The sequence below is a fragment of the Falco punctatus genome (assembly GCF_963210335.1).
Source record: "Falco punctatus genome assembly, chromosome: 10".
Lineage (NCBI taxonomy): Eukaryota > Metazoa > Chordata > Aves > Falconiformes > Falconidae > Falco > Falco punctatus.
The window spans coordinates 2,865,077-2,881,356 of record NC_137590.1 but is presented as its reverse complement, the minus strand read 5'-3'; the positions used below and the strand labels follow the sequence as shown (position 1 = coordinate 2,881,356).

General features: G+C 40.6%; 1 protein-coding gene across 5 annotated transcripts in view; it reads right to left on the bottom strand.

Annotated features, from left to right (window-relative positions):
* The window catches only part of TRPC4AP (transient receptor potential cation channel subfamily C member 4 associated protein), a 38,705-nt gene that overhangs the window by 21,799 nt on the left and 626 nt on the right, over nucleotides 1–16,280 (bottom strand). Inside the window, exons 2-6 of one of the 5 annotated variants that reach the window (XM_080403775.1) lie at nucleotides 6,767–6,895; nucleotides 6,381–6,497; nucleotides 3,350–3,407; nucleotides 2,144–2,199; nucleotides 397–525 (exon numbers count right to left, since the gene is read on the bottom strand). In XM_080403775.1, the coding sequence (XP_080259901.1) occupies nucleotides 397–525; nucleotides 2,144–2,199; nucleotides 3,350–3,407; nucleotides 6,381–6,497; nucleotides 6,767–6,895 (489 nt within the window). Of the gene's footprint in view, nucleotides 1–396; nucleotides 526–2,143; nucleotides 2,200–3,349; nucleotides 3,408–4,676; nucleotides 5,702–6,380; nucleotides 6,498–6,766; nucleotides 6,896–16,280 lie in introns of those variants that run through there. The other 4 variants (XM_080403776.1, XM_080403778.1, XM_080403777.1 and 1 more) reach the window with 4 other exon arrangements.

Below are 16,280 nucleotides of genomic sequence, written 5' to 3'. Positions count from 1 at the left end.
GTAAGAGAGAAGCACAGGAAGCCTTGCAGATGTCAGGAAAACTACTAAAATATCTGAGGGGTCATCAGAAGGTGAGGATGAAAAATGAATTTATATAAGTTCATTTTCTTTATTTGAAATACTGCTTGTACTTTAATGACAGCTAGGCACTCAGCCCCTCACCATCCTCTGCAAGCTATGCAAAAGCATTACAAGTATGATACCACATGTCTAATTTGGCTTCTATATGAAATGTGATTGAAGTTAATGATCACTGTAGACAGTCAGGTTTCAAATTAGCTACAAGAAGTGAGAATGCTAGCTTAGAGAATTACCTTCAGCAACTCTTCCAAAGAAACAGCTGTCTTTACTGGGCTGAAAAGCCATACAAATAAAATTTAGAAACTAGCAACTAACCTTTTTAACTCCCAGGATATCTTCAATGAGTGTTGCAGTTTGTAGGAATGTCTTTTTGTTTGTCATCAGTGTAAACAGGAACAACACAAAGTCATTTCTTTCTGCCAATCGTCTTGTGACTCCTTCTGTCTAAAAAGCAGCAGATGCACACACAGACCCAGAGTCAGAGCCCGCCTCGAGCACTCCTATGTTACAGCCACACGCAGAACAGTTTTACAGCTGACGTGTTATCGAATCAGCTATTCCTGAAACCAGGAAACACTGTGTTTATGGTGACCAGAACTAACTCCAGTCCCTGTTTGAAGTTAACATGACGCCTGCAAAAACTACATGCTCCAGGGTGAGAAGCTTCATCTCAAGGCAGTTGTTTACTTCCCTGAATGAAAAGTAAACACTGCATGCCTTGAAGTAGTCAGAGAGGCTTGTCTCTGGTTTCCCACACAAATTTTAACCAGCTCTATTTTATGGTATGTAAACACACTCCCTGGATTCCTCCTAAACCATCAGCATTGCTCTCAGCTGGGCAGTCTGAGCAACGGAATCAAGCACTGGCCTTAATGAACTCTTTGACGAACCCAAGAGTCATGCTATAACATGAACTCTGGTTCATCACCAAGTTCATTAAGGCCAGCTTTCATGCTCTGACCATTAAAGACAGCGTTCATGCGCTGACCTCCGCTAAGAGCACAGCCAGCCTTTTATGGAATTAAGCACAACTTAAAACTACATCCTTACCACTTACAAAGCTGTCTATTAAACACGACTGATGTTTCACCAGTGCTCACCAGGCTAGCTTAGGTACCTCCTGAATATTTACATGTAAGCATAAGAACAGTTAATATTGCACACACAAAATTTCTGTGATCCTGCACACTTCTCATTCAAGAGAGTGGTAACATTGAACCAAAACAGCAGCTGGTCTTTGCAACAAAGTTGCGAACATGTTAGTATAGGCTCTTCAGTTTGCAACAAAGTTGCACTCCCTGTGGTTAAAACCAATAATCATATAAGGGAAGAACAAAAGCGTTCTGGTCTTTCCCCTCCCTTATGTAAACAAATACTTATAGTGAGAACCTGATCTATTATGACTCCAACTCTTGAGATTAGGCTGTTTTTGGAAGAGCTCCAAGTCAGTAACTGCCTTTTTTTTTTTTTTTACTTTCTGTTAAACAATGCTCCCTAGGTTATGACATAATAAATCATGTGATTAAGTAAACAATCCTGAGGATGTTCCCTGCATGCATAATCTGAGGCATGCGCTTTTAGCTTCAGAATTTTAATGGCAAGGTATTTCAATATCCCTTTTAACCCAGCATCTAGCTTAGCACCGATCTGCCATCAGCTGAACTGAACGGATATTTAGCACATTAAGGAGTTGCAGGATCAAACTTAAAACGCTTTGTCAGCACCATTACTGAACAAGACTAGCCGTAGCTCAGGTTAGCAGGCGTTCATTTCCAGTTTCAAATGTTAAGTTTGAATATAAAGCCTGACACGGCTTTCCTATAGAAACACAGATACAGAAAGATGCAAACAAGGGGATTTAAACTTGACAACACGGCTGAGAAAACAAACTATTTGAGTAACATATCAAAATACAGGGCAGTCCTATATTTGACTGAAGGAATTTTAATGAAAAGTTTCAGAGTAAGTTTAAATTAGGCTTAAAAGAGACTTGATAAGACAACATACAGACATGTAAAACATTACCAGCAGAAGAACACCTTTCCACAGCATTTGTACTTACACATATACACGTGTTGTACAGTATGCTTAAACAGTCCTTGATGAGGTCATCACTTACTGCAAAGGAGAAAACAGACACTCACTAGCTATGTGTTGCCAAGGAACACTAACATCCACAGCAGTGATTATGGATAGCTATAAAACAGGTGAGAATTTCAGGCTAACTGCTAGCTCAGATCGCATGTGCAAATACTTTGGAGAATAGAAACCTGAGGAAGAAACACTCTATACCTGACCTTTCACATGCTTTCTTCCAAAACTACCACCAGCACTGCCTGGGACCACAGCCACAGATGTATTGTGGTCTAGTGCACTTCTTAGTTACACACAGAAGAAAACAACAGGGGTGTAAACAGTATTTTAGGAAAAATATCATAAATCAACTCAAAATTTGCCAATATGAGAAACTGCTAAGACATATATTAGTTCCAGTTATTAAGCATGGGGAAAAAAAAAGAAGAAAAAAAAGAGTTCATGTGTTTTTTTCCACAGAGCATCAGGAATTCATAGAAAAGCTTTCAATCTGATTTACTCCAGCATTTTTACATTTAAATTATGTTTTCAGTACAGACATATAACAACTGTCTCTACCTCAAGTTCAAGTTACTTCACCTTTGAAGTTCCCTGGCTGATGGGCATGGAGCACACCATGATATTTCCTTCCCTCAGAAGAGTTCAGGGAACCAGCAGAATCACAAGCAGGAGAAATGAAAACATTAAACCAAAGCTGCTCCAGCAGGAAAGTTGTGCTGAAGCTACTGCACCCTGTTGGCAAGTTCACCTTCTAGCAATTTGGAAATTAGTAGTCACTATGACTAGGTCAGGAAAATAGCATGCTTTTCATTATCTCACAATCTCTATAACTCCCATTACATAAGCAATGTTTTGTGGCTTATTATTAATAATTGTTAATTGTAGCTACAGCCACGGTAAAAATAAAAAGTTTCCACTGATTGCAGATTTACTGCACTGAGAAAATGTTATGCGGAGCGCATGAATACTCCTGAGCTCTGCTTTGCAACAGGTGACTGTCCCAAATCCCATCACGAATCAGACTACAGAGAACAAAGAAACCAATGACTCATTTAGGAACAGGAAATTGCTAGTATTGAAAGAGAGTAACAGAAAAATATAATAACTTCTGTCTGACTGAGGACACAATGCAAGAATGAAAAAAAAAAAATCAAACCCACACTTATTTACTTACTTTTCTGTTTCTTCTTCTGTGTAATAAGAGTTGGTCTCATGAGAATTTCTACTAAAAGCTGTAACAACAAGATAAAGAATTAAGGGAATAATCACTGAGATACAAATAACCAATTAATTTGTCAGTAACAAATCCAAACTTAGTCTTGCTCTGCTGAAGTCAGAGAAGTGAAAAAAGGAAGCGCTACAATCAAAACCCCACCGGTGTCAAAATTACACTGACAAAAAAGTTGTATTTACTCTGAAGAAATAGTAACAGTTGTCTAAATCTCCCACTGGCAGGTTTTAAAGAATTTGAGTCTGCAAACAATGTAACTTCACATGCATCCAGATAACATCAAGGACGGCTATCATCCATTTCCCAAAACAATGAATCTTCAGCAATCATCTGCAAATAGATGCACATTTTGCAAAGGCTCTCCTTAAATCTTACTGGGCTCCAAAATACATTCCAGACATAACAGAATTTAGCTGCTCCAGATTTTATTCTCACCAACAAAGAGCAAGCCACTGCTTCTGTACTTGCACTTTATATGTATACTTAAATACACTGACATATACGTGAAGTGTCATCTCTTTTCTATTTAAGAAATGTTAATCGTTAGTGTTGCAAGACTAGGACTATAGTTCCAACAGATGCAGAACTGATCTTTAGTTGTTCTAGCCTATACCAGTGGTTTATTTTAAAACTTTTTTTTTTTTTTAAAAAAAACAGTTTATTTAAAATTTAAAAATAAGTTAGCCACTAGAAGGAACCGATGACTTCAGCAAGAAGTATTGAGAAAAGCACCTAGTGCTAAAATTCAGCTTAAAATTTTTAAGTCACCCAGTCAAGTCATACCAACTAACAACATACTTACATTGTACCACCTGCTCCATTTGTCCCAACTTAACTTTACCCTTCTTTTAATGAACTACCTACCCAGACACAGAGGAAAACACCTGATAGCACTGGAAGCACTGCCCACATTTTAAGCACTGACAAATAAATAAGCAACTTTAAAGAGGAATCTATGTTTTTCAGCAACATTTGTAAAAGCAGCTCCATTGGGTGGACAAAAATTACTGCAGCAGTAACATAGTGCTCATATGAATGGCTTACATTTTAAGAGGAGAATGCACACCTCGAGGCTTGGTACCTGAGATAAGCATCCAAAGATAACCCTATGCACTTGGGATGCAGGCCACCTGCTCTTCTGCTGGGAAAGAACACCTGCTGCAACAAGTCTGTCTTTTAAGGATGGTCACACTCATGATTTCTCCTGCCTTGCCACAGAGTGGACCTTTTCAGCTAGTATTTATTTTTCCTGGTCAATACTATAACCCACCATGCATTTATCACCTTATTCTTGCAGAACTGGTATGCTCCTCACATACACTCCAGGGACTGGACTGCAGTGGTGTGAGACACTCCTTGGAGAGGGCTTTCTTCAGCCATCCTACTGAAACTGCAACAGTATGCAGCAAGAAGCACAAGAATCCAATGGCAGAAAGAGAATAGATAAGAGGGTGCCTCACCAGAGGCAGAAGGAGCACAAAAGGAGTTAAGAGATTTATTTCTTGGAATGGGGTTGCATTCAGGTCCAAAGTCCACAAGGCTTGTGTATCATCAGTTCATGTGTTTGTACTCTGGGGTAATATTTTACACGTGTTCATATAAAGGGAGGAGACACAAATGTCTTTTTTGTTCTTCCTTCGGTGTAAAAGCTGTCAGAATCCAAACATATTTTAAGGAATACACTATCACACATTATAGCATAGAGAGTACGCTGCAGGTTTAGTGTCCTTCAAAGTTACTCATACTTCACAGTTCAAAATACCGCAACACAGAATCAGCACATGGCATACACAGAATCAGCAGATTAGACTACTTCCCTTTCAAGTCCCAGAGTCCTAGAGTTGGACTGTCAAAAACACACACGCAGCACTGGCTTCTACCACTGCCTTTAACCACATTAAACCCACTTGTATCAGGCAGATCTCCAGCCACAGTACCAGGCAGTAACAGTGTATCTGGTATTTACCAACTCCAGCCCAAGAAAAGGCACCAACCAACCAAAACCAACCAACCAAAAAAACCCACACAAACCACCCCCAAGACACACACTTATTCTGTGCATCCTTATGTTACAAGCACTTCTGCAGGAAGTATCACTATTTCCCTTTAAAAAATGGGAAATTTACAACATTTTCATACAATGTTCTAAATTGCTTGGGTAGCTGAAGATTTTTGTCCTCACTTGAGAGGACACCGGCAACTAAACCAGTGCTCATTTCAAAACAACGTAACCTAAACACAAGTTTTACTTAAGTAAGGCACACTAAGTATAACAAGAGAGAAGTAGCAAAGACACTGTTTAGTTAGACAAAAAAAAAAAAAAAAAAAAAAAGGGAAGAAAGTGTCAATTAGTTAACCAGAAAATACAAATCGTACATTTCTAATGAAAGCTAAGATCCCAGAGTCTGTCACCATAACACTGAGCAAACTTGGGTATTTGATTTGTGTAATATAGAATTAAAACAAGTAAACAATGATAAATTGCTTGAACATCTACAGAAACCTCACAATTCTGTTTAAAAAACTTTTTTGTAGATGAAGCAGCAAACACTGCATGCCAGCAATAAACACAGACAACCTGGCTAAAAGAGTGTGCTAATGTGCTTAAAAAATCACCACCTACCCTTCAGCGGTAAGTGGAATTCTCAGTGCCAGCTGTAGCATTTTTCTCGAAACTGTTTTCATTGAGAACCTAGAGGTCTCATCTTTTTTAGGTTAAAAACAGACTGCCTGAAGAAAGAGTCAGGTCTTCTGTATTACATAGGAAACAGAACCTCTTTCTTGATGATGTGAAATACCTGCTTTTCACATTTGATTAACAGAAACAGGTACAATTCTAATGCTTAGCAACAAATGGTAAAGTCATTCTGTAGCTTACATTTAGAAGCTTCAAAGGTCTCAAAAACCTCACAGACTTCTCAGTGGTACCACTATCATGCAGAAATTTTATGATACTGTTGAAAAACACACTTACATCAACTCCTCCAAATAAGTCAAATGTGTATGTATTTGGGAAAGTGGACTCTTGAGCAGCTTTTCTATCTTCTGTAACAAATGCCATGGCTTCCATTGAAAGAAGTGGAGAAATTTCCTGCATGCGGAAAAAAAAAAAAAAAAAAAAAAAAAAGGAAAGAAAAGAAAACAGTTAAAAAAGAAGACTTCATCAGTGTAAACACAATTGTCTCCAACTATCTGTGATCTACTGACTAATCAACTGCATGCATTCCCAGCCCTTACCTGCCAGCCCATTCACAGATACGCTCAGTTGCAAAAATTAAGTTAGAATATGGTCACAGTTTTTTTAGAGAAAGCAACAACAAAACAACCCCTAGCTTTCAGGAAGCACAGTGTAGACAGTACCTTTAAGATGCTTTGGCACTGGGAGAAATCACTGTTTGGGTGGCTATGTTCATACAGCTTTTGCAACAGTAAGGGAATCCCATTCCATTTTGCTTGCTTATCTCTTTCCTTTAACAAGGCCTCTGTGATCTGCAACAAAGGAAGAATATAATTCCCACGTGTCCAATGCTTCATAACCAAGAAAACCACCTCATCACCTCCCCAGAATATTTTTTTTCTTGCCCCATCCCAGGTGTGGGAAGCATACACAACCCCATGAGTGGCACGAGAAACTGGATTAATTGCTGGGTAAAGTGCAAAGAACATGCAGCAAAATGCCAGGGGAAGAATATATATGAAAAATAGTTTATTCTAGAGAGTACCACTACAAAATCCAGTGCTTCTTTCTGTGCAGCAATTTATCCAGGACTGGCAGCTGCAGAATTTCACAGGTGGTCAAAGTATCTTAAGCAGGACAAGGCTTAAAGCAGATATCATTTAGAGAACTTAATCTCGTTCTATGTTTTTATATTGATCACATATTTTAAAATGGGAACACATTAGTCTCTAAATAATTCCATCAGTAGAACTCCAATTGACAGGTCACTCCATGAGGAAACAGGTGCCCTTAACACTATCACAAATTACACCACACTAAGGTAGACAGAACACTGAAGATGGAAAGGCTTCATTACTCACTACATTCAGCTACTAAAGAGTATTTCCTCAGCCAAGTCCCTGAAGCCATTATTGGTCACAGCAATGACCCAAACCACTAAGATTTACAAGCAGGCTCCAGAAGAAAGTATCAAAGATGCAACAAAAACTTCCTCTGTAGTCCTGGGCTGGTTATAAACGGAACCCGAAAACTGCATCAGTAGAGTAACACTGGCACTATGCTCTGGGAAGCAGGCTGCAACCGCAAAAAAAAGACCTCAGCATCTGCCACTACATTTGTGCAAACTTTCTCCAATTTTCCTCCTTCTCTCCAAAATATAAAAAAACATTTCTCCATGTTCACCACTACATTTTACACCTGAAAACAAATGAAACAGCAGCACAAGACTAATAAATATTCTGCTTACAATCCACAAAATATGTTTTGAAGGCTGGACTTCCAGGTTCCTGCCAGCAGATGCTGTAAAGGAGAGCTCTTCATTAAATTCACCATCCAGTCAATGCTGACCTCAGAAAATACCTGCTTTTCACATTTGATTAACAGAAACAGGTACAATTCCTTAACAACGCTTCAGAGGTACCTAGACCAACCCCAAAACAGGGACATATCCTTGCACAGAAAGGTAAGGCAGACAACAATAATTACAGCCAGAGGATTTCTGGCTGGTTTTACAAAATTTTATATGCCTTCCAAATAAAAAGCATAAAGAAAGCTCCAATCCCCACGTCAGCAAGACTGCACCGCAATGCAACATTTGTGGATTTTCCTTTACTCCTAGGCCTAAACCTCTAAGCTGCTCTCATTCTGCATAAATCACTACCCCCGCCCCCCCCCCCCCCCCCCCCTTTCTGTGGTTAACTTGCTTTGTTCACCTCCAGCCTGCTTAAATGTTCATCGTTAACTATTAACAGTCAGGAAATGTTGCTGCTCATTGTTTCAGCCAAGACATCCTTCTCAGATATATCTCAGTGTACAATTCCAAAGGGCCATTCAATTCCTTATTAGACAATTATATGCAAATATACTCCAATTTCTGACTGAGAATTTAAACCTTTTCTCTGCTTGTTAGCATACAGGAAAACCAGAAAAACTGATGCAAGCGCATGAAAACTCAGACTGGCAATGTTAGCTGCTATGTGTCCTCATCCTTCTTCTAAGCTTCCCAGATACATGAGGCTCTTTTCCTGATGAATATGAACTTCAAGGCTCTTGAAGTATCAGGTTTTCTTGCTACAAAGGGTGACTGAAGCAGCACGAGCAAACCTGGGACATAAAACTCTCTCCAGTTTTTAACTTTCCCCTGCTTTTTGACTTCTGAATAAGAGTAATCAACAGCACTGCTGGAGAACAACACAAGTTCCTTCTGAGGAGGCCACTTGCACAAGAAATGGCAGGACAAAACCAGAAAGTTGAAATGGCTTCTTATTGTTTGGACTTATTGCAGGTAATGGGTCAGCTCCTTCTAAGTCACAAATTTCCTTTTCTCCTTGTAATAGCCAGCACAGAGAGAATGCACGAGGAGCTCCACCATTGCCCCATCCCAGGTGTGGGAAGAGTACACAACCCCATGAGCCGCATGAGAAACTGGATTAATTGCTGGGTAAAGTGCAAAGAACATGCAGCAAAATGCCAGGGAAAGAATCCAACTCTGCCTCTGGCTGATGTGGAAGATACCACAGGCAAAGACGACACGCATGGGCTGCAATCTCAGGTTCCAGTAGCACAGCACAGAATTCAGCATCCAAGTGCTCTCAGAAAAGGCCAAAAGCCCTTAATCAACGTTAAAACCTTGTCCTGGGCTTGACATTGCATTTGTTAATCACACACATGCTTCTTGGTTTGGGGCAGGGTCCATTCTCACTTCTGTACTAGTAGGTCCTTCTCTCACTGTCCCAGACTCTGAGAGGCAGTCACTTGTGCTGATCTGCAGAAAGCTTTCAGAACTGAAATTCTGAAAGAATGAAGCAAATGTTTCCTTGCTTTCATCTTCTTTTAACTGCTTTCCAAAGAAAAAAACCAACCAACATCAAAAACAACAAAAAAACCCCAAACCCAACCCAACCTTTTTCTTTCTCTTGATTTAATACATGTCTTTGGTTTTGCTGCAAGCTCTAGCTTGTGGTCCCTATTCTGTATTTGCGAGATTACCCTGGCTCTGAATATTTCCATTGTGGTGGGGCGGTACTTGCCAACGCAAAGATTTTGGATTCTGTGGAGGGATTAAAATTTAATTAGATTGTATGGAGTGTCTTTACAGCCGTTCTGGTTAAAAACTGCATCTCACGATTTCTGTAATAGTAGCTAGTCAATGGTTTTCATTTATAGGCAAAGCCTGTTCCCTTCTTGCTCTGTCTGGGCAGACGTTATTGAATAGTCATCAAAATTAGCACTGGGTCTTTCGGGGCCCATTTGCCCCTCTAGTATTTTTTGGTCTCATCCAAGCAGGTTAAGTGCAATCCAACACTGATTTCTCAGAAATCTTCTTCTTTCACTGAATAGCTTTGGATAAAGTATCTGAAACTGCATACAAAGCTTGAGAAGTTAGATACTATCTAGCAAGAAGGGGAAGTGGCAGAAACCCAGCTGGAAATGGCATCAATTAAAAGAAAGGGCCTACCTAACAAATGGTTGCTGGGGTTATGAACCATCATGCCTTGCTGGCGCTAGAAGAAGACAGAGCAAGTACCAATTACTGGGAAAACAAAGAACCAGCGTCAAAACTGCCCTACCACCCAGGTACAGTAAACCAAACCGGTACGAACACCAAGACTCCACTCAGCCATTTCTCAGGAGTTTGCCGTAACATATCCAAGTTTTGAATCACAAACCTAGAAACCTGGAGGACGGCACACTGCAGCTCTCCAGAACCGGTTATATTCCAGGCAGGCCTCTGAAACAAGGCAGCACGGCACACACTAGCTCAAGCCCAGGCACTGCGCTCCCAAACAACGTCATAGTCTGAAGTGGTCTGTACGATGCCAGTGCCACACTGGCAGGTCACCGAATGCTGTTAGCCAGCCAGGTGATCAGGTACCCAGCCAGTACCAGCCATCTCCCCCTCCTCCAGCTGTGCTGTTGAAGCCATGGCAGTACAGATGTGCTGGAAGGGCAATGAAAGACTTTCCAGACGATTTACATAGAGAGTTAAAAATGTGTCATCAAGCCCATTCATGACTGCAAGTTAAAGCAGACTGAGTAGTCTCTCTTTAAAATCTTCCAGAGGACCGGAGTCCAGGATTTCCAAGGAGATTACACCAAAGACTGGTAACTACCACAGGAACACTTTCCTACTACAGAGTTTAAATAACTTCTGTGCATAACTTTTCTTGAAAGTATACATAGGGCTGAACAAAAACATTATACACAAATTAAACATTTCTTTTAAATTTCTTTCTAATCCTCCTGTGTTACAAATTCTTTTATAACACCCTGGCATTCCTTAGCACAATGGTCTATAAAAAATGATGAATAATACCTAAAACTTCACCAAGTTGTATTAGGTTATATGTTAAAATTTACCTAAATCCACCCCTTTTAGTTTAGTTCCCTTTTCTTTTCTCCCCCTCCACTTTTGCTGTAGTATCTGCTCTTGATGTTCCTATCCATGACTGCTATCCTCCAGACACAGCCTCTCCAACAGAAGCAGCTTATCCTCTCGGCTGCTTTGGGCCTGTGCCCCTGCACGTGGTCAGAACTGTGTTATGAGCATTGCTAAACCATTTGTTACTGGCTTGAGATCTCTTGTAGTTATGATTGCTTCAAAATCCCTTCCCCTTCCAGTGATGATTTTCCTTTCCATTTGTGTTCCTGCACTGTGATGCTTTTCATCACCCTACAAGGTAAACCTCTTATTTTCCGAACCTTGTCTCCACCACTTTTCTAAGCTGTGGTCAGTGACACATCTCCATGTCTTCTCACAGTTGCTGACAAACTGAAGATCAGAAATACCATGAGCTAATCCTCCCCTTTACTCTGGAGAGTAGGGGTAACAGTTTTCTAATAAAATTGTGTCTCTACTTCAAATTTTGCCCTTCCAACATTTCACTGGCTTGCTGAACACTCACTGCAGGAGGTTTTTTTGCTGTGATCTTTCAAAAAGCAAAAAAAAATAGTGACTCAGGTGTCCAGGTATCCTTTACAGCACTAACGAATTCATGCTATGATAAACTTTATGGGTATGACACATCAGTTGAAGCTTTTCTCGATTCAATTTTTTGTTGTAATCATGCGTTAATGTAAGACTGGAAGTGCTTTAAAAAAAAAAAAAAAACAGCAGAATTTCCATTCTCAGCATCTTCCATGACCACTTCTGAAGCATATATTCCAATGTTCTGAAAGTTTAAAAGGAAAGAGGCACAAGATTATGGATCTCAAGAAACAGATGTAAGCACATAGCCGCTACATATTTTTAATAAAATCAAAGCCTTTCCATATCCTTTCCTTCAAACCTTTCAGGCTGTACCTTTAAAAAACAGGAAACTAGTATTTGTGCAATTAAATATTTAGTTTTCCTCTGAACAGTAATACTTAGGAAGTAATCTCTGACAGACTGCCAAGAGAACGATTATTCGGTATTTTGAGGAGTGCCCTGTCATGCCAGCTCCTTATTATATTTTCCTTTTCAGTCGCTAAGAAAGATGCATCAGTCTGGCTGAACTGTCTCTTTCCTCACACAACTTCTCACAAAAAAGCCTACAACTGAGGCAAATGACCCTCCTGAACAGGTTCTCATTTTAACACAACGGCACAATACAGAAACACAACTTCTGGCCTATACAGTGATTCTGGAAAGTGTTCCAAGGGAGAAGCTGTGACCTGCTACCCTGCTGCTGCGGGGCAGTGAACACCACAGCCAGTCACCAGCTGGGTTTTTTACAGGCAGCTCTGATCAGGAACATGTCAGAAACCCCAAAATTTTAAGAAACTCCACTGGTGAAGCTGGGAGAAGCCCATGTAAGAGCACCTATTTCTAGCCTCTCTCCAGTTCTTAGATTCTTCGAAGTGCAGATCAAGTTTCCCATAACTACTGTTTCTTCATCCTCCACAACCCTGGATGGAGCCTGCCATCCTTTCCCCTGCCAGCCCAAAAGCAAGGCATGAGCCCAGGGGCATCGTGTCCTGGGATAAAACCCATCGTACCTTCTAGCCAGGTCTAACCATCGCCAAGAATCCCAAACTACTGCTCAAAACCCCAGTGTTTCCAAGAGCAGAACAACTCCAACACAGATCTTTAACACCAACAGCTCTTCAAAACCACTACAGAATCTACCAGATAGTAATCATAGCTACTAATCGTTTGTTTTGAACATCCTACCCTCAGAGAAAAATAGATCAACTAACATGTAAAATTATAATAACTTCTCCGTGATTGCTTTTTCCTTGCCCAAGTTTCTTCTTCAGTTTTGAAAGAAAGCAAAATCTGTATGGATATCTAGGAAAAAGCAGAGGGGCAAGGAATACTGTATCTACAGCAGTCCTCTTCAGTCACCCAAAATAAGACTACTGAACTCTGATACTACCAATTTTGAGCATTTTTAGTGTATGACAGAGCTTTGGTCCCTGTTATAGAGAAAGCACGTCCAGGCTTTCTGATTCTCAGTAGCTGTCCTCTGCTGAAGAGGTATAAGCCTGCTAAGAATCATACAATTAGAACTAAAGTGGATTATATTCATGTGAATTTTTTTTTGTTGTTGGTATTATTGTAAGAAGGAAACAAAATCAATCAGAAAACAGAGTATTTTCTCAAGAGTTAGGAAACTACTACAGACTACTGATAACTTGTAATGGTAGGAGCTAGAAATCTGGATGTCTGAGGCAGAAAATGCTTTCCTTCCACAGAGAGATTTTTTTCAGAGTAGATAGGGACTATCCTGCTAAGGAAACCATCTATTCCTGGGGAGAGCAGATCATGAAATACAGCTGGAAAAATGGACTCTCTTTTTCCATTCTGATTGTTTCAGTGAAGCCTTGGCAGTCCTGAGAGAGTGAGACCAGCGCTGATGATCTGCTCTTGGGACTGCACCAGAAGCATGCTAGTTTGCCAGCAAATCACTGGTTAGTCTGTTATTACACTGCTCTGTCTACCGGGATTCACATAGCTGCACCTAAGTACCTTCTGGTTTCATGTTATATACGTGCTTTTCACAGTTGGCTTGCAGCAGATGAAGTGCGTGCCCTCTTGCTGAGGGGATTTAAGCTTGATCCGCTGAGCCAAAATGTTCCCTTCCCTTCAAGGAACCACAGCATAAACGCCATCAGGTATTATTTACAGTGCCTGTGTGCACACATCACAGCTGTGCCAGGAGAGGCACTACAGACCAGGCAGCTCACAAGCAGTATTTTCCCTTACTAGAAAATGTGCCACTTTTGGAAAGTTGGTCTGCTTCTATTTTACCAATATCTGAAAAGCCCCTTTCACTTGCTTTGTACTCGGTACTAGGGCAAACCTTGATACAAGGTTATGCAATGTGACAACAATGATTGAGGCCTGCATCCAGGGCAGCAGCTGATGCTAGCAATACACCTAAAATGGATATAAGAACAAATAATGGCAATACCTACAGAAATATGCTTTATCCATCAATCTTCTTATTATTAATAACAAGGAAAAGAGACCAACCAGCAAAAAAGCTATGGCTCCTGGTAGGAGAGTACAGCAAAAACACCCATGGATCCAGATTTCAGAGCCTTAGCTGGCCTCAAAACTGCCAGATATTCAGGTGGCTGTTGCTGTCAAAAATCCTGTAATGTCCCTGTAAGATCAGACTGATGAATTTTCTGATGTAGGCCTGTCAACAATTATCCTTACCAATCCAAAGATAGGCCCCTGCTTTGCTCATACAAAAATGGATCTTGAGATCACCTAAAAATAGTACACAAAGCTTCGTTTAAGAATAAATGCCACTGCTACCCACAGAAGAGTACTAATTGTCTCCCAGAGATCAGACGCTGAAATACAGTGACAACACTGCAGGAGAACACGACTCAGATGGCAGGTGCCACAGCAAGGAATGGTATTTCCCAATTTCTCTGAATTAAGATCTTGAAAAAGGTTTCTCTTCCTCTCGGGTCCAAGCAGCATATGACCCAAAACTTCCTTGAAAAAGCAGGAAGAAAGAGCTCAAAGGACATTCTCCTAACTTGTTCTTCTAGACCCCAATACAACAGCTTGGAAACCTGATCTGCTCTCAGGCTTTTCAGGAGCAAATGAGTTGAGAAACTTAAGCAAGGGCTACCACACTGCCACTGAGGAGTCAACTACAGGATTACTGTAAATATTTTAATAAAAATAAAGAACAGCACCCAAAATTGCCTTATAATTCTTTAAAAGTTACATCGAAGTGTCTTATATTTAGATCGTCTGCAAACAAAAAACTGCTTCAAGGTAAAAGTGCAGAGACGACTTGCAAAGTTCAAAATCATTCAGGGAGTTGTTCCCTGCTCCCCCTTATTCCAAGTGATTTAGGAATGCATTCCTACAGCGTTGATGAAGCACTGGGAGCCCCAGGCATCCAAGCTTTAAGTCTTTCAGGGCAGCACGGTGACACTTGAATTTAAAAAGTGAAACAAACAAAACCCTAGCAATAAGAACAACCACCTCAAACTTCGGCATTACCAGGAGGATATAACTAGCAGAAGTTTCCTCGATTACTGTAAAAGCCTGGTCATTTCCATAGCAGTTGTTTCCAACAATTCATAAAAGCCCCAAATTAAAACACAGCACCCATTGCATTTCTCAAGTGAACCAAAGCTCAGAGCAGAGGTACCATCCTAACAGATTGCGTTGGCACACAACGGTTATCACCGGTTTATCTGAATTAAACCACTACGGTCGTGGAGGAGCCAGCATGAGCCCAGAGGTGGACAGGCAAGTTAGCGAGACAGCAAGCTACTCTGCCTACAGTAGATGAAATACACTCCTAAAACAATCACACAGAAATAACTTCCCTCAAGAGAGACAATATCAGGTTTAAATTCATGCAAATGATTTTCTTTTTCTTAAGCGTTACCCAAACTAGTATCTGTGCAAGCAGTACAATAGGGACAAAAAAGCTATTAAAAATCACCTCCTGCTCTTTTCCCTATCTCAGCTACAGAACCACACAAAGACATTTATGACAAACAAATCTTCTCTTAGTAATTGCTCAGAATCTTGTTAATCAAGGAAAATATTGTTGTCTGCACTAGTGAGAACCACTTAGACAAATCCCATTTCTAATTCCATTTCAACTCTTTTAAGATACTTTAGCTCAATAAATCACCACCCGAATGCAAGTTCTTTATCCCACGCTTCAGTTTCCAAGTCTTTGCACCATTTCACATTTAATCTGTAAAATAAATGCCAATTATTCTTCGGAAAAAGAAATGAATAGTCCTTTATCCATGAGCATTTTCTTGAAAAAGCCAGCATAAGCACACGATGGGCACAAGCCTAGGTTAACAAGTTGATTTCATTTCTCGGTATTTCCCAGCATCATCAACTGGGAAAGACGACAAATTTGAAAGAGGTCTGGAACAGTTTAATGGAAAATCACCAGCACAAAGCCTGTCCCATTTGAGAGATAAAAAGTTGCCTGAGCCCTAATATCAAGAGGTTGCCTTTGTCCACCAAATATCCTAAATTTTGATGCCGAGTTGTTACAGTTGCAAGCAGAGCTTTCCCTTCTTTGCAGGAGAAAGCCACGGCGTCCAGCACCAACCAGAACAGCAGAGGAAGAAGGCTCCTCTACAGCACGGCACGTACTTGTTCCGCTCCACAGTCCTTCTACAGGGAGCCCGAGGATGGGAAGGAGGGAAAGGCGCATGAAGGCCCACAGACACCCTCCTTCCCCACCGCGTGAGGCTCTGGGCCGCCCC